At 58.7% G+C, this 17,759-nt stretch overlaps 1 protein-coding gene and 1 long non-coding RNA gene across 4 annotated transcripts in view; both read right to left on the reverse strand.

Annotated features, from left to right (window-relative positions):
- LOC119156169 overlaps positions 1 to 10,272 on the reverse strand; it is a 48,246-nt gene extending 37,974 nt beyond the window's left edge. For both annotated transcript variants that reach the window (XR_005106989.1, XR_005106988.1), the window contains exon 1: positions 10,083 to 10,272. This is a non-coding gene — a long non-coding RNA (uncharacterized LOC119156169). The remainder of the gene's footprint in view (positions 1 to 10,082) is intronic.
- A 1,919-nt stretch (positions 10,273 to 12,191) lies between these two features.
- Positions 12,192 to 15,308, reverse strand: FOXA2 (forkhead box A2). Of its 2 annotated transcripts, XM_037405973.1 has the most exons (3): positions 15,181 to 15,308; positions 14,387 to 14,456; positions 12,192 to 13,782 (listed from the first exon to the last, which is right to left on the reverse strand). In XM_037405973.1, exons 2-3 carry the CDS (start codon positions 14,453 to 14,455, stop codon positions 12,520 to 12,522), a joined length of 1,332 nt encoding a protein of 443 aa, XP_037261870.1. In that variant the 5' UTR covers position 14,456; positions 15,181 to 15,308; the 3' UTR covers positions 12,192 to 12,519. The 2 variants fall into 2 exon arrangements, with proteins under 2 accessions (XP_037261870.1, XP_037261869.1); XM_037405972.1 differs by lacking the exon at positions 15,181 to 15,308 and having other exon boundaries at positions 14,387 to 14,512.
- Between the last annotated feature and the right edge of the window lie 2,451 nt (positions 15,309 to 17,759).

Genomic DNA, 17,759 nt, shown 5'->3' on the forward strand with positions numbered 1-17,759 from the left:
CAGCCAGGTGGTCCCCTTAGATGCAGCATCCCTGGGCGCAGGGGACAGCCAGGTGCTCGGCGACTTCAGGGACACGTGGGGTCAGCTCTTAAGGCAGCATAGAGACAATGGGAGCCCTCCTGCTTTTCAGCCCATCCTCCTGACCACCCACCAGGGAAGAAGGGGAAAAAGGGAAAAAAAGAAAAAAAAAAAACAACAACAAAAAAAAAGTCCTGTCGGTTTCTCAGATTTTTGTGACAGAAGCAGTGTTTAAACTTGGTGCTTCCTGCAGGTGTGCTCTGTGACTACAAACGCTGAATGTGATCTCAGCCAGCCAGGCATTTTCTTTAGTCCTCAGCATTTTGCCTTTTCACCTCGTAAAACCCTTTCAAGCTAAATAAACCTTATTACAACAGAACCACGCAGTGCAGCCCGGCTCCCAAAACCAACAGCCTGGGGTAGGACAAAGAGTAAAAATAGCAAAGCATCCCCATCGGCATCAGCGCTTAGCTCAGAGAGTAAGACCAGCCTGCGCCTTAGCGTCCGACCTTGCTACGTATTTATTTTTAATTACAGCATTTGCCTGCCCGATCAGCAATGACATCCTTAAAGCAAAACAAGTCGTGGCCTGGGTGGATTAGAGGAGGGAGGGTGATCTTCAGGGACACTGGGCGCAGGGAGGGAAGGGGAATGGAGGCGGCTGCCTAATGCAGCAGCAGGACCTGCCCCTGCAAGGATATTGCCGTCAGCAATTGCCATCGCTTCCACCCAGGGCGCGGGAGGTAGATCCCACCACTGTCCTGCAAGGACGATGCCAGTAAAACACTCCGGGCTGGTCGTGCCTTGGGGAAGGCTGAAACGCCGCATCTGGCAGCCCTGCGCCGCCAGCCCGCCGTGGCCATGTCCTCTATCATTTGGAGCACAGCACTTGTGCAGCGAGGGCAGCGTGCTCCAACGGTGGGTGCGATTATGGGTGTGTGCGGAGGGGTGGGCGGCCGGGGCGCACTCAGGCGATGTGTGCCAGGCTGCACCGCCGGTGCCTACCCGGGGCTCCCAGCCACGCAGCCCCGTGTCCCTCGCCAGGAGAAAGGAGACCTGAGCGAGGGACAAGGGGGACATAGTGGCAACAGCGAGTGCCCAAAGAGGGTTTCCTACCCATCCTCCAAGAAGCAAAAGCAAGCTGTGAGGGAGGGGAGGGGGGGGAATTACCCCTGAGCGTTGGTAAGCGGCCCTGGGGGCAAACGCATCTCTGATACAGGGAGAGGGCGTTTCGCCGGGGGAAATACAGTAGAGGCGAGGCGAGATTTGGGTGGATAAGTAGAAGGCCTGACTTAGCCTCGACACCGCAGCTGTGCTCTTATCTGGCCGGAGGAAGAGGCTGAACAACAAAAGGGGCTAAGAAGCCGGGTTGATGCATGGGAAAGCCATTGGCCGAGCATTGTGGCTGCCCTTCTGCTGAGCAAATAGTTCAAACTGTTCATTCCCATCTCCTATTCTCTCCCTGGTACATTGTTTGTGTCCTTGCATTTCATTCTGCGAGGAAGATTGCTCTCTGGGCCTATAAGCAAACAGTCCAGAAAAGAGCCAACTATCCTCTCCTTTTCCCTGGAGAACTAGCATTTTTATTTCAGCTCCAAGCTGTCAAAGAGCTGGAGAGTTTATGTCAGTATCCTGAATTAATTGCTTTAAGCTGGAGCAGCCTATACCAACCACCAAATGTCCAGAAGATGTTTATTAATAATGTTTCCTCTAGGTTTTTTTGGTGGGGTTTTTAGTTGTGGGTTTTGGGGTTTTTTTGTTCCAAGCTGTGCTCTCACATACTGTGCCCTCTATTCACCGCCTCGGCGGCGCGCCTGACGCCAGGCGAGGGTGGCGAAATGAAAGCCGCTTATAGGGAATTAATAAAAGCTCCCAAGGCATTGTCATCCCCAGCACTCAACATGTCAGTGCAGTGGGCACGGCTGGCGGCTTGGAAATCTCCCGTTAGGACTTTTCGGGCAACGGGAAGGAGAGGAGGAAGATGAATTGCTGGAGGGATGGAGAAGGAGCGAACCCTTGTTTAAACACAAATATCTTTGGTAATTAACAAAAGTGGCGAGGAAATTACTGATGGAAAAAAAACACATGAAAGGTAAATGGTTTTGTGTTTAAACATGATATATTTTAAAGTGTTCCCCAGTGTGAAAGTCCCTGTTTAAGGGAATGAAGTAATAAACCAATTTATATACCAATAGAAAGTCGAGATCCTGAGTGCCTTTGTGTAAATTTTCCACTTGACTTTTCATTATCTACCTGAACAAAATCAATCTATATGTATGGGATCAACATGCAATATGAGAGATAAAAGACGAAATAAATGTGCTTTGCATATCCCGCAGATAAAAGCCACCGGGCTTCAGGCGCTGCCTCCTTTCTAGGCAGATGCATTTTAGAAAATAAATCATTTTGCAAAGGAAAAGAGAGCAAAGCAGAGTGGTGCTTCTTAAGTGTTTACTCCCTTGCTTGAAATATTGATCCTGTCAAATGAACAGTGGTTAATAAGTAACTCGGGAAAAATATGCTGGCTTTCTCTTTGCTCCCTGCTGTAGCACGGACCCACCTCCTATCCCTCTCCAGCTCCCAGGCAGCAGAGCCCTGGAGCATCCTCACTGCAGGCTGGACCTCTGGGCAGAGCCCAGACATGCTTGCGGGGTGGAACAGAGTGAAAGTAAGGCTACAGAGGCAGCACAGCAGGGACAGATCCCCTGCACCCTGCAGGAAGCCCTGAAACCTCAGGGCATTTTGGCATCTCAGGACCTTCTGCATCCCAAACCCTGCTGCATTCCAAACCCTGCAGCACTCCAAATCTTGTCACATCCCAAGTTCTGTCACATCCCAAATGCTGCAGCATTTCAAATCCCACTGCATCCCAAAACCCTGCTGCATCACAAACCCTGCAGCATTCCAAAACACTGCCAGACCTCACTCAAATCCTGCTGCATCACAAACCTTGCAGCTGTCCAAACCCCACTGCATCCCAAACCCTACAGCATCCCAGCCCTTTGCTCATTCTCCATGGTCTTGCCTGCAAACATCAGCTACTCCTAAGATGACTTATCCTTACCTCACCCCAGCAGGAGCCATTCCTGACCCAAAATATCCCTTTTCATCAAGCGAAGGATATTGCTATCAGGTGAGGGATCAGGTGTACTGAATTGGGTTAATGTGTAAACTGGAGTAACATTTTTGGGGTGTGGGAGCAGAGGACATAGCGCAGTAGAGGAAAATGCTCCCAATTTTGTAAAAATGCATCAATGGGTACAGATTTTGCTCAAGCAGCCTCAACACCCCCAGTGGAACCAGCAGCTGCTGTGTTAACAGCAGCTAAAATACCTGCCCTGGCAATGTCACAGCCCAGAGCCCCAGGAGCCTGGATCAAGTGCCCTGTCCTGTTGCCACAGCTTGGGTGCCTTCTCTCCCCCTCTCCCTTTCCCAGGGCCTGGCTGGCATGTGGCTTTTTGCTGATTTCATGGATCCCAAAGTCTTGGGAGAGCTGGCTAATAGCATCCTCTCTTTTTTTTTTTCCTTCCCCCCCCCCTTTTTTTTCCTTTAGGTGAAGAAGCAGGAACTCCTTGTGGTCTTTTTTTCCCCTCTAGTAACAGGATACAGAAAAGGTTAAGAGGCACTTCAGCAGATACACACACGCACACACACCCCGAGCACGGGGTGTTCTTATTTCTGCGGAACCCCCGTCCCTGCTTCTGCAGCGGCAGAGCCTGTCACCCTGGTTGATGTATTCCTCCTCCTAGCATCCTCATGCCAAGGGAAAGCACTATGCAGCCCCGCTCCAGCCGACAGGCAGGGAAGCACCTGCCTCCCACTGATTTTATTTCTTTGAGGGCCTCTACACGTCTCCTGGCTCTGACAGCTGTGCTGTGGGCTTGGACATGGGCATTTCTCCAGGTCAGGCATCAGATTTTTGCCTTTCCTTATGCAAAAGGCCCTTTCCAGCCTTTTTCCTTCTTCTCCCCCTAAAAATCTAGACAGGAAGGAAGCGATGGTGGGGGGGAGGCAGGTAGGAAAGGAGATGAAACAAAGGGAAAATCAGGGGCAGGCTGATGACTTTCCAACCAAAGAGTTTTTCAGGATGCTCTAGAGAAACATGTTCTGCCATTGACTCAACATCTGCAGCTATTTTATTAGTTTGCTAATGATGTCTCAGATTGGACCCAGGGGTGACAGAAAGCGCTGGCAACCCCTTTTGAAACAAAACTCACCTTCGGCCCCCCCCCCCCCCCCGCCTCCCCCGCCAGGGCCATCGTGTTTGTCCCCCCCATCTCCCAGGCCATCAGCTTGGGAGTCACGCACAGCCCCACGCAGGGCAGTAGGGCAGCTACGCCGCTGCAAACCTACGACAAAGCAAACAGGTTCACGCATCTGCACATCCATCCCTTCCTGTGGGACACCCATTTCCTTGCCACTGGGGATAGAAACATCCCTGCCATGTGCAATGGTTACGTGGCGCAGAGGAAAGGGGGGGATCTCCAAAGTAGGGCATGGTAGGAAAGCTTTGGCATCGGAAGCAGTTTGCTCATCACTTTGGGAGCATTTTTGGCTGTCAGAGTTCGTTCTCCTCTCCAAAACCCTTTCTGAGCTCCCCCTCAGCATAGCACCAATGTGCATCCCTCAAAGAGCTCCATTAATTAACTCCTCAACTTTCTCAAGGTGCTGTTACGATTATTTTTTCCCACTTCCTTGAAGCCTGAAAGGATCCATCCTGGCAAAGCGCTTTCTTAAGCTTCCTCTAGGCCAGGATAACGCTTCCCCCCATTCCTGTCAGGAACTACTGGAGCGTGACACAGGTATCACATACAAGTACAGACACAAAGAGGCAATCGGAGATGGGAATCTGTGGCTTTAATAAGGGATGCACACATGGCAGCAGCACGCTCCGCGAAGCCCAGAAGTTTGCCCCAGCTACCCCTGACACTGATCCCTTGTGCCGTTATTAAAATAAATACAGGAGAGCGAAGGGGAAGGTAAGTGCCGGCAGCCGGCGGAGCACTGCGCGGCCGCCCTGCTGCATGCAGAAGGCTGTTGGTGACAAGCAAAGCATTTCAAGGTCTCCAGAATCCTTCAATATTGATGCCTTTGGTACCAGGTGGGAAGTAAAATCACCACATTTACACTTCTCCGTGCTGTTGGCGCTTTGTAGCTATTTTCCTGCTGCAGAGGGACGAGGCTCATTCTTTTTACTGCTTGTGTGAGTCAAAAACCTGTAGAAAGCCACTCCTTGCCCAGCCAGGGGCGAGCACCTTGCTCTGGCCCTACTCAGATGGTGCTGGCAGTGGCAGACGGTCGGGACAGGTAGAAATCCCCCAGCAGCCAGGATCTGGTGGCAGAAGCCCGTGCTGCCTGCAGCAAGTTATGCTGGGGGCTTTTCTGCCCCTGTGGTTTGTAAAAAAAAAAACCCAGCCCCTGGTAGGTCAGGGAGCAGCAGGGGGGACCCACTGCTGTGGTCCTCACTCAGTGCCCATCCTTGTGGCAGCAGGGCTGCCCACAGCCTTACCCGGCTGCTCTGTGCCTGGCAAGGGGCTCTGTGGCTGGGGGGAACTGGATAGAGTGGAAGGGGCTGTGGGCTCCGAGGAGGGGTGAGCTGTGAGTGTCGGGGGGGGGGGGGGGGGAAGGGAAAGAAGGGGGGGGAAGAAAGGGGGAAAAGGGGAAGAATTAGAGGAAAAGGAAAGAAAAGGGGGAAATGGGAAAAGGGGAAAGCAAGGGGGGAAAGGGGAAGAAAGGGGGGAAATGAAGGAAAGGGAAAGAAGAGGAAGAAAGGGGGGAAAGGGGAAGAAACTGAAAAAAATGGAAAGAATGGGGGAAAGAGAAAGAAACTGAAAAGGGGGAAGAAACGAGAAGTAAGGAAAATAAATGGGGGGAAAGGGGGAAATAAATTAAAAGAAAAGGAAAGAAAGGAAAAGAAAGTGGGGAAAAGAGGGAAGAAAGGGAAAGAAAGGGAAGGGAAGACAGGGCACTGCAGTGCAAGGCGGGCAGGAACGGGGAGCGCGGGGCGGCGGCGGGGGCCCGGCGGGAGCTGCCGGCCCCAGCTCGGGGCGCACCGGCGCGGCGGGAGCGACCGTGCCCCGCACACCAGCGCACACGCGTGTGCAAAGCGCAAACCCCGCGGGTGGCGGTGGGGGTGGACCAGTCGCCCCCTCCACAGCCCCGCTCCAGCCACTGCCCCCGCGGAGCCGCCTCCGCGTCATTTGCGGGGATTTAAAAAAAAAAAAACAACCAACTTTCTCTTTTTTTTTTTTTTTTTTTTTTTTTTTTTTTTTTTTTTTTTTTTTAACATGCAATTTCACGCCCGGCTGCACCTGCAAACATAACGGCCCGGCGGAGCCGCCGCTGCCGGGCCCCCCCCGGCTGCCCCCGCCGCCGCCCGGCCGCGCAGCCCCGCGATCTCCCGCCGGCTCCCGGCCCGCCCGGTCCCCGCCAGGGTGCCCGCGCCCCCCGGCGCCCTGCGGGCTGGGGGGCCAGGCCCTGCGGGCAGCAGCGGCGGGACGAACCGCTGCCCGCCATGCCATCCATCCCACCGTTACACCAGACATCCGTCCATCCATCCCTCTATCCATTCCTCCCTCCCTCTGTCCATCCATCCACCAATCGATCCCTGCGTCCATCCCTCCATCCATCACTCCCTCCCTCCATGGATCTCTGCATCCATCCCTCCATCCACCACTCCGTCACTCCATCCACCCCTATATCGATCCCTGCATCCATCCCTCCATCACTCCTTCCCTCCCTCCCTACATTCATCCCTTTAACCATCCCTCCATCCACCACTCTCTCCCTTCGTGGATCCCTGCATCCCTCGCCCCATCCCTCCTTTCCTCCCTTCGTGGATCCCTGCATGCCTCCCTCCATTCCTCCATCTCCTCATCCGTTCACCCATCCAAAAAACCGTCCCGGGCTCGCTGCCGATTTTCCCGTCCTCACGGACCCGATTCACACCCCCGGCTCTGCCCGGGCATCTCCCCCCGTACCCTCCTGCTCCCTTGGCTGCTCAGGTGCACGGCAGGGTGGCGGGTCAAGCCCCTCCGACCGGCAAAAAAAACACCAAAAACCTGTCCCCGTCGTTTAGAGCGGAGCTTGTGCCCGGACACAGCCCGAGCCCTGGACACGAGTGCTCCTAAAAGAATAATTGGGAAAAACCCCCTGATGGTGCTGCCCGGCCGGGGCTGTGAGCGGACTCGTTTGTTGTTTTTTTTTTTCCTTTTCTTCCTTCCTTCCTTGCTTGCTTTTTCTTTTTTTTTTTTCCCTCTCTCTCTTTCTCCGCTTTCCTTCCTTCCTTCCTTCCTTTTTTTCTTTCCTTCTTTCTTTCTTTCCTTCTTTCCTTCTTTCCTTCTCTTACTTTCTTTCTATTTTGTTTTGTTGTTGTTTTATTTTGGATTTTTTTGGCTTGGTTTGGCTTGGTTTCTTTTTAAGGTGTTGTGGTTTCCCCCCCCCCCCCCCGCCCCCCAATAAACATAACTACCTACCAAATTCCCCTTTTCCCCCAGCTGTCCACCCCGCCGTCCCCGGCTCCGTCGGGAAAGGATAAATATTCCGCTCGCCGCCGTGGGAGCCCGAGCCTGGGAGAACGACCGCAGCGAGGGAGCGGAAAAATACACCCCCGATGCCCCCCCGCCCCCGCCGGCCCCGGCGCCCCGGCTCCAGCGCCGCTGGCCACCAAACTGTCCCGCACATAAGGAGCCGGCGGGCTCTGCATCATCCTTTAATATTTACTCTTTTGAAGGTTAGGCAGGGCAGAGGTAACAAACTTCGAACGATTTTTTCCTCCTCCCCTTTTCCATCCTCTTCCCTACCTGGTTTTATGTGGTTTCTGGATTAATCTAGTGCGGAGCAGAAGCGGACTTTGCCCGGCCGAAATATAGGATTAGGACTATTTCTAGAAGAAAGAGGATAGTGTGAACTGCCTTTAGCCTGCAATAGTCTAAAGCAGAATTACAGCTTGTAAAATAGGTCTCCATCAGTTTCCCAGGAGACGAGTTAAGCCCTACTTGGGTGTTCCAGCTCTTTTTAGAACCAGCAATAATTAGACTCATCTCACCCCCGAGTTGTCCGGTGTTGGTTTTTTGTTGGGTTTTTTTTGTTGGGTTTTTTTTGTTGTTTTTTTTTTGTTGTTTTTTTTTTTTAAGATCATCGCTAAATGCACTTTTGCCTACAGCCCTGGCGGCGAGGCGGGCAGGGCCGGTGGCCCGCACCGCCGTTATCCCGGGGAGGAGGCAGCTGGGGGGGGCAGTGAACCCCCCTTTGCCCGACGTGGTACCCACTGTTGGCTGTGCCACCTTCTTTGTGCTTTGATGTCTTTTGAGCGATCGCTGCATGTCATTAGAGGCCCGAACAATTAAAAGTGCCTTCCCCCCGCCCCCCCTTCACGCGGATGGGAAGTCAGGGAAAAAAATATATATAACTGCGGGCAGGCGAGCAGGGGGATCGGGGCTGGTGTGGGGGCTCGGGCCGGCGGCTGAGGTGCCCAGACCGCGCTGCCCCCCCGCTGCCCGCAGCCGCCCCTAGTTCATCCCACTGAATCCAGCCGTCCCCCCGAAAAATAAAGTTCGGTTTGGTGGGAATTAGCGGCCGAAACGGAGCCCAGCGCTTTGCCCCGCCGTTAGCCGGGGGAGTCGGGGGGGGGGGGACGGACTTGAGGAAGCTGTGGATGCTCGGCTGCGAGAAGAGGGAAAAACTAGCCGGGAGTGGCGGGCAGACAGGCGGTGTCCCCCGGGGGTCACGGCGCAGGGCCCGGTCACCGGGAGCGGCGGGAGCTGAGCCGCTCTGCCCCGCCTGGGCCGGGCCGCGGCCAGCGCGGCCCCCGGGGGATGCTCGGGATCCGCGGGCCGGGCCCTTCCCGCTCGCGTCCCCCCTCCCCGCGCCGGCGACAGGCGTTTAATGACAAGTAATTGGCGAGCGCGGGGAGCCGCATTACGAGCGGGCCGGGCTGTTATGAATTATTGAGAGCCCATTAGCCGCCGTGCGCCTTCCCTCCCGCCGGGGCGATGTGACCCGGCACAGCACCGCGGGCACCCGCGCCCGCCCGGCCTCCGGTACCGCGGGAGCATCCCGGCAGCTGTCCTGGGCCGCCCCCCCCGCGGCCGTGCCCTGTGCCCGCGCGCGGAGCGGGACCTCGGGAAGCGCCGCCGTCCCCGCCGAAACTCCCAGTTTCCCCTCGCTCGAGGAAATATGGGCGAGGATTTTTTTTTTCTTTCCCCATTTTTTCCCCCCTCTATATTTTTCCCCCTATTTCCCCCCACCTCCTATTTTTTTTACCTATTTTTCCCTCCTATTTTTCCCCCATATTGTTCTGGCCCTATTTTTTTTTTCTCGCCCGCGCGGGAGCAGGCACCCGGGCCGTGACCTGCCCGGCACCGGCAGCGGCACTGCCCCCGCTGTCACGGACACGGCAGAAATGCCCCTCCGTGGGACGGACGCGGCGTGGTCGCTCCCAGCCCTGAACAAGAAAGTGTCACGGAGGACAACGAAAGGAAAAAAAAAAAAAAAAAAAGGAGATGGGGGGATAAAAGACCAAAAAAAGAAATTGAAAAAAATTGTAAAAAGTGTCCGGCTTGGAGGAACGGGAGAAAGGAGGTAGCCCGGCCCCGCACGCCCCCGGCCCTCTCCCACCTCCTCCGAGGGAGCCACAACGACTGACCCGCCAGCGAGGGGGGCCGGGGCTGTCACGGGCAGGATGGGCGCTCCGAGCCGCCCCGGCCGTCCCCGCTCGGGCCCGGCCGCCCCCCGCCCCCCAGGAGCACCCCTCTGTCCCCCTCCCCGCTCGCACCGCGCCTTCCCTCCTTGCTGGCGGCCCCCAGCCGGGGGCGGGGGAGGGGGGGGCGTCGGGGTCAGCCCCCCGGGCCCCGGGGCCGCAGCGGCGGTGAGCATTCAGCCCCTGCGCCCCCGGCCCGGCCGCAGCCCCGGCCCGGTCGCTGCCGCCGCCGGCGCTCCCCGCCGGCTCCGGGGCAGCTGGGGAGGCGAAGGAGGAGGAGGGAGGGATGGGAGCGAAGCCGAAGGTGGGAATTCCAGGGGAAGGGGAAGCGGGAAGCGGGGAAGGAGCGGCGGGTGTCACCTACCTGCGCCCCGGCCGCCGGCCCGCCGCGCCCGGCTCTGCGGGAGCTGGAACCATCCCGGCATTTATGGGAGCTGGAACTGTGCTACTGTTGACTTTAGCACAGAGCAAAGATTTCGCTGCCCGCTAGTTTAAAAATGAATATTTTACCAAGATATCGATCAGCTTTATAAAATTCAGTTAAGCACAATGGCTCAAAAGGGGGGGGGGGGGAAGGAAAGGGACGCAATATAATATCTGTGTAAATTTGCTGAAGTATGACGTGGTGTTGAAAGTTTACCCTCCTGGAATTTGGATCTAGATTCCGCCCCCCCCCCTTTTTTTTTTTTTTTTTTTTTTTTGTTTACTGACTTTGTTTATTCACAGATCACAGTTGCTTAAACCGGCAGGAGCAGAATGCACTTGCAGAAAGGCTGGGGGCGGGCGAACCGGGGGGGGGGCGGGAGAGAAAAATGCCGGGGGGTGTAAAGGAAAAGAAATAACGTTTAGCATGGGGATTTTATTTTTTTTTTGCCATCCCCCACCCTTTCCTCAAATCCTCATCCTTACATTTCAACGCGAACCAGGCCAGAGGAAGGGGAAAAAGAAAAAAACACCCCGAAGCGGGGCGGGAGCGCCGTGCCTGCGCGGCAGCCGGAGGGCCCCTCGGCCGGGCCCGGAGCGGCGGCGGGGGTGGGGGGGAGCCGCGGCAGAGCCCTCCGCCCGCGCCCCGAACCGGCGGCACCCCCGCGCCCGTGCTCCGTCCCCGCGGGAGCCTTTTATGTGCTAATGAGGCGCGCTGCATGCCTCGGTTACAACGTGTGTGTCCTTGCCGTATAGAGACGGACAGATTTCTGGCTGGATCCCTGTTTTGTTTTTGGGAGGGTCCCCCGGTCCCCCCCCACCCCCCCGCCTCTTTCCCCTTCTCCCCTTCTCCCCTTTTCTCTTCCCGCGGACAATGAGGAATTTTAAGAAGGATTTGAATGTTATTTCGGAAAGCAACATCTATGACTGCCGTAAACGCGTGGGAAAAACAACAAGTGGTTGGGAAGATGGGCAGGGCATTTACGGGGGGACCGGGGGGGCAGGGGGGGAGGGCGGCCGGGCTGCCGGGGGTGCCGGCGAGGCGGCCGGGGGTTTCGCGGCCCAGCCGGGAGGCTCTCAGCCGCCGGGAGGTGTTCAAAGGCAAAATAAAAAGCTCTCTGGTTTATTTTCCTTTCGCCGCCCATTTACCCGCTCCACGGAGGTAGCGGGGTGACCCCCCGGGCCGCCCCGGCGAGGGCAGCGATGCGCTACCTCCCCCAGCCCCAGTGCGTGTCATGCCCGTCCCCCCCGCCCCAATTAATTAATTGCGGGGCCAGGGGTCCCGCGCCGATGCCGGCTGCAGGGTCCCGTGCCGGGTCTTCCCTCCCCAGAGGGAAAAGGGGGTCCCCGCTCCCCAGGTTTGCGGGAGGACACCGGCTTCCCGACCCCCGGGACGTCCCTCTCCACCCGCTAACACCCCCCCCTCCACCCACCGCATCGGGCCGAGCCCCTCCGAGGGAAGCCGGTGGGAGCTGCGGGCCGCGCCGTCGGGGCGGCAGGGCCGGGGTTGGCGGGGGTCCCGGCGGGGGCGGCAGCGGAGACGGGCGAGTCCCAGAGGAACAGAGAAGCAGGGGGAAAAAAACCGCCAATAACACTTTAATATAGTTCTGTGAAAATCTGGCTAGTCGCTACCAGAATACACATTTATAAGCCATAAATAAAGCATACAGAAACGATAAATTAATCAGATCCAAGTAGTTTACTCTCCCGGTAACATCAAGTGTTTGTTTCAATTACAACGACCTATCCTGACTTTTTTTTTTTGTTTTAATTTTTTTCATAGGTTTTTTTTTTCTTCCCCCCCACCCACTTATCCCCCTTTTTACAACATTACAAGACTTTTGGTCCTCGGATTCAAAACTAGCATGGGTTTCACAATGAAGGAGGGTTTCGTTTTGTTTATGGTTTGTTTTTTATCTCGTCACTTCCACACAAAAAAATAGATATATTTATACCTCCTTGCGACGACAACAACGAAAAAAAAAAAAAAAGCCCAACAGAAACCCCCTTCTCCCCATTCCCTCGCCCCCAACCCACCCCACCCCACAAAACCAAAACACCCCACAAGGCAAACCAAGGGAATTGCAGCCGCCCCCCCCCCCCCGGGCACGGGTGGCTTTGGGCCGGCGGCGGCGGGGGATGACCAACACGCCGGCCCCTGGCTCGGGCCGAGATGCTTGCGAGACACGCGACTGCTGTTTCCCAAACGGATGCAAACATCTGGAGCCAATGGAAAAAAAAAAAGATATATATATCTATATATATGTATATGTACCGTGCTCGACAGCGTTCATAGTCCATCACTCTGCTATGGGGGACTGCATGGGGGTACAGGGGGCTTTCCCCCCTCGCCAGGTGAGGTTTTCCCCTCGCCCCTTTTAGGAGGAGTTCATGATGGGCCGGGAATACACACCTTGGTAGTAAGAAGTCTCTCCGGCTAAAGGGGAGGACTCTAAGCCGTTTTTGTTCGTTACGGGCCCCATGGCCAGGCTGCCGGGCATGGGCGAGGCGTAGCCCGAGTAGTGCATCACCTGCTCGTAGGCCTTCAGGTCCATTTTGTGGTGGTGGTGGTGGTGGTGGTGAGGGTGGTGGTGCTGCTGCTCAGAGGAGGACATCAGGTTGTTGATGGAGAAGGGGTGGTTGAAGGCGTAGTGGTGCTCAGGCTTGAGGTGGGCGTCATGGGGCAGGCCGGCATGCGGGGGGGCCAGGAGGTGCTGGGCTGGTGAGGCTGCCGGCTCCCCAGGGCTCAGCCCCGGTGTGCCCTTCAGGTCGGCCAGGGCACGCTTGTGGTCCTGGCACGGTGAGGCGCTGGCTGGGGACTCGGCGCCGGCTGAGCCCTCGGAGCCCCCTGAGGAGCTGCCTTCTCCGAGGGGCTGGCTGGGGGGCTGCCCAGGCCCCTTCTTGCCCCCACCGCCTGCTCCACTGCCTGCCCCGCCGCTGTCCTTAGCAGCCAGCTGCTTCTCGCACTTGAAGCGCTTCTGGCGGCGCAGGTAGCAGCCATTCTCAAACATGTTGCCCGAGTCAGGGTGCAGCGTCCAAAAGGAGCCTTTGCCCGGCTTGTCCGGGGAGCGGGGCACCTTGAGGAAGCAGTCGTTGAAGGAGAGCGAGTGGCGGATGCTGTTCTGCCAGCGCTGCTGGTTCTGGCGGTAGAAGGGGAAGAGGTCCATGATCCACTGGTAGATCTCACTCAGCGTCAGCATCTTGTTGGGCGACTGCTGGATGGCCATGGTGATGAGGGAGATGTAGGAGTAGGGCGGCTTGGCATGTGTGTAGCTCCGCCGGTAGGTCTTGGGGTCCCGCGAGCGGTTGAGGTTGGATTGCCCGTAGATAGGGCTCATGGAGTTCATGTTGGTGTAGGGGGCCAGGGCATTCATGGAGCCTGCTTGGCCCCCCATAGGGCTCATGCTGGGGCTCAGGTGGGCGCCCATCCCTGCCACACCGGCTGAGCCCATGCCAGGCATGGCCCCTGCACCGGGGGACATGCCAGTGAGTGAGGGGCTCATGCCCGTGTTGGCATAGGACATGTTCATGGAGGTGGCAGCCGTCATGTTGGCCGTGGTGCTCATGGCCGACATGGTCATGTACGTGTTCATGCTGTTCATGCCCAGCCCCGCGTTCATGTTGCTCACCGAGGAATAGCTCTGCAGGGGAGAGCGAGAGAGAGAAGGGAGATGGGGGGTGGGTGGGTGGTGTGACGGGGAAGAGGCAGGTGGGTAGTCCCGTCGAGGACAACGGCAGCCCGGCGAGCGGGGAGCAGTTGGGGGGGGAGAGCCCCAGCCCCGCTCGGATCGCAGGCGGTAAAGAGCCTCTGCAGCCCCGGGGCTCCGTGCCCCACTGGGCGGGAAGGGTTAAATCCTGGAGCGGGGGGTGGTTGTTTTTCTCGTTAATGAAAAACAAATATATATATTAAAAAAAGCGACGGGGTGGCAGCAGGATCGGTGAATCCAGGAAAGGGGAGCTGGAGGGAGGGGAAGGGACATCCCTGCCCGGAGCGAGAAAAATACCTAGGGGGGGGGGGTGGGGGGGGGGGGTGGGGGGGGGAGGAAAAAGGGGCGCGCGCCCGGCAGCACCCCGCCGGCCCGCGCCCCCCGGGACCCCCCGCCGCGCCGCCCGCGCCCCGCGCAGCCCTGCCCGCCCCGCCCGATGCCACAGCCACCCTGGTCCCGGGGCTGGCATGGCGCGGGGACCCCGCCGGGGCGGGCCGGACCGGGCGGGGGGCGGCGGAGCCCCCGCTCCCTTCCTTACCTCGGGCTCCCCGTAGTAGTTGCTCCAGTCCGTGTGCTCATGGCCTTCCATTTTCACCGCTCCCAGCATACTGGAAGTGGAGTGCATGGCAGTTTAAAATTTAACAGCCACAACAAACGACGACAGAGAGCAACCCAAAAAAAAAAAAAAAAAAAAAGTCCCCAGCCCTCCCTCCCCTCCGTCGGTGCCTCTGGAGGAGGAGGAAGAGGAGGGAGGGAGGAAGGGGGGGGATCGAGCGGCGCTGGGGCTGGGGTTTTTTTTTTTTCGCTGCTGCTCCTTGGGTGGGTTTTCGCAGTGCTTCGCGGCGAAGAGTCGCCCGGAGGCGATGGAGGAGCCGGAGGAGGAGGAGGGAGGAGGGAGGAAGAAGAGGAGGAGGAGGAAGAGGAGGACAAGTGCTGCAGTGACGTGGGTGCCCGAGTGATATAGCACGGAGCGGCCGGGCGAGCCTCCAATCCCCAGGTCCTCGGCTGCCCATTTGAATAATCAGCTCACACCTAGGCGGGAGAGCTCCGCCGCGGCCCCCGCGCACCTATCCGCACCCCGCCGCCGAGCACGGGGGTCCGGCAGCGCCCCGACGCGCCGGCACGACCCCCCCGGGCCTGGCTTCCCCCCGACTCTGCAGGGAGATCCTGGGGGAGACGATTTCCATCACACACACACCCCCCCCGGGTAGCCCTGACGGGAGCCGACACCCCCCTCCTCCTCCCGCAGCACCCCCGACAGGGGCTGTGTTCCACGCACACAGAGTCCCCGCAGCCCCAACGGGAGGCAGCCCCCGGCCCAGCCCCACGCACCTTTCCTCCCGCGGCTGTTCGGCGCAGCCCCGGCGCCGGGGCTCAGGCTGCCGCCCGCCCGGCCGTGCCCCGGCTCCGTCCCATCGGCGGGACCGGCAGCCGCCGCTCTGCCTCTTCCCCGGGCTCCGGCTCAGGTACCTACAACAAATTCGTAACTAAAACAAACAGGGAGGGCAGGGCAAAGGGGGGGCGCGGCGGGAGAAGCGCTGTAGGGGGCTCTCCCGGCGCCGGGCCGGGAGCTGCGGGGTCCCGGTGGGCGCCGTCGGGGCAGCGCCGCCCGCTCCCGGTGCCGAAACGCCCCGACAGCCTCGCGGGGGGATGGCAGGGGGCAGAAGGAAGGAAGGAAGGACAGACGGACGACAGAAATCACCCGGCTCCAAAACGCAGCCGACTGCGCCGCCCGCCCCATCGGCGCTGCGGGCGCGGCGGCTGCCGGCGGGGTCCAGCCGGAGGAGGGGGACGGAGAAGAGGGTTCCCCCCATCGCCCCCCGCCCCGGGCTGGGGCTGGGCCTCCCCCGGCAGCATCCCCGCCTGCCCCCCCCCCCCCCCCCGGCGCCGAGCTGCGGGGCACGGCCCTGGCCGCCTGCACCGCGCCCCGGGATTTGTTTTTGCCTGTTCCATAAGATCCCCACCTATATCAACCCACCTTCCAAAAAAACCCATAAACCGCCAGGTAGCGCTTTTTTTTTTTTTTTTTTTCCATTCATTCATTCATTTATCCATTTATTTATTTATTTATCATTCCGGGGGGGACACACACACCAACCCAAACCCCATAAATCGGCGAAGGCTGGCGATAGTTTTTAAATATTAACAGAAACCCACCAGAGAGCAGGATCTCAGCTCGCCGCGGGGCTCCCGCTCTGGGAGGAACCCTAACACCCCCCACCCTCACCCCACCCCGGCGCAGGACCGTTCCCCGGGCTCCAGCACCCTCAAGAGTCATCACCAAACGAAAACAACCCCACTGCCTCCAGGAGGGCACGCTCCTATCGCGATAGCCGCGGCGACAGTGGCAGCCCGCCTCCCTCCCTCCCTCCTCAGCTCTTTTCCGCTCGTCTTAGGGGTTACCTGGGGTATGACACCAGGGAGCCGCCCCCACCGGGAGGGGGGGACCCCCAAAAGTGAGGGGCGCGGCGGTGGCCCCCCGCTGGGAGGGGCCCGTCCCCCTGTCCCGGCGGCTAAAAGCGGTGCCGGGGCGCCCCCTGTCGCCTGCTGCAGGTCCGCAGGGCCGGGGTCGGTGGGTGGGGGACACCCCGGGGGACCCCCTGGGGGCGCGGTGCGGGTGCTGCATCCCCCGGGACCGGGGGGCCTCGCTTCAAAGGGCTCAGGCCGCTCGTCACTCTCCCTCCGCGAGATGCTTTCCGCCGGGGGGAGCATCCCCCCCCCGCGCCGGGTGTTTTACAGTCACCCCCAGGTGCCCCCCACCCTGGGTGACGGCTGAGAGGGTTCCTGGGCTGGGTGCACCCCGGGTCTGCCTGAGCAGAGCCCCAAGACCAGGCTCCGACCTAATGCATCTCTACGGAGCTTTCTGCTCCCTCGGAGCACTACGCAGCCCAGCCAGGGGGCTCGGGAAGGGAGGACCCGGGGACATTTGGGTACAATCAGCGACATGGCTGCTGGACATGGTGAAGATCGTCAGTGCAAGGATCCGTCCGCGCAGCTCGCAGCTGCCTTCAGCCATGCCGCGTGAGGTGTGGTTAGCTTCGGCATCATTTTTTCCCCTCTGGACACGAGATGCGGGAGGTGAGCGCGTGCTTTCAGCACGGCTGGCTGTGGGGCAGGAGTGCTGGCTCCGCAGTGGGAGGAGAGAGGCCAGAATGAGCGTTTCCCCGTGCAATAAACTCACCCGCCTTCGGGCCTTCGTCCTGCGGCAGCACGGATGGATGTCAGCGTTCTCTGAGCACGGCTCCCCTTGGCACGAGGGGTGCCCGGAGGCTGCCGCACACCCGCAGTTCCGCGGGTCCCAGCCTCATGCCACTCTTTAGTGAAGTGCTATTTCCCCCTCAGCTCAGCAGGACTTTGAATTTTGTTGCCACCAAAGGTGGGGATTTTCCACCTCTCGTCACCCTGCTGCACAGGGACTGGAAGCTGCAGAGCAGCACGGGAGAGCTGCTTTCGGGAGAGTCCCGTTCACTTGGATTTTGACCCAAAACATGCACCTGAGCCCACTCCTCAGCCACAGAGCATGTTCCTACTGTTGTTGCTCCAGCCCTGACACTTAAATCCGGTTTTGCCTTCTTGGTCTGCTGTTGCACCCTCGGCCATCTGCCCCATGATCCAAGTCTCTTGCCCTGCCCGGGACATGAAGGACCTTCTGTGCAGCTGGTGCTGGAAGAGGAGAAGCTCTCCTCCTCCCACACATCCCTCCTGTCACAAGGAACAGTGGCATCCCTCCCGGTCTGCATGCCCAGAGCATCACTGGTGTGCACATCTTGGGGACATGGTGTTGAGGGTGGACTACAGCAACCGCGTCCTCATCCTCAGACAAAGGCTTTGTCTCTGTAACACAAGGACACACACTTTCTGAGCTACGCAAGCATTTGTATTCATAAACGTGGGCCTGCAAAGACGGCGGC

This window comes from Falco rusticolus, chromosome 12 (genome assembly GCF_015220075.1).
Source record: "Falco rusticolus isolate bFalRus1 chromosome 12, bFalRus1.pri, whole genome shotgun sequence".
NCBI classification, from domain to species: Eukaryota; Metazoa; Chordata; class Aves; order Falconiformes; family Falconidae; genus Falco; species Falco rusticolus.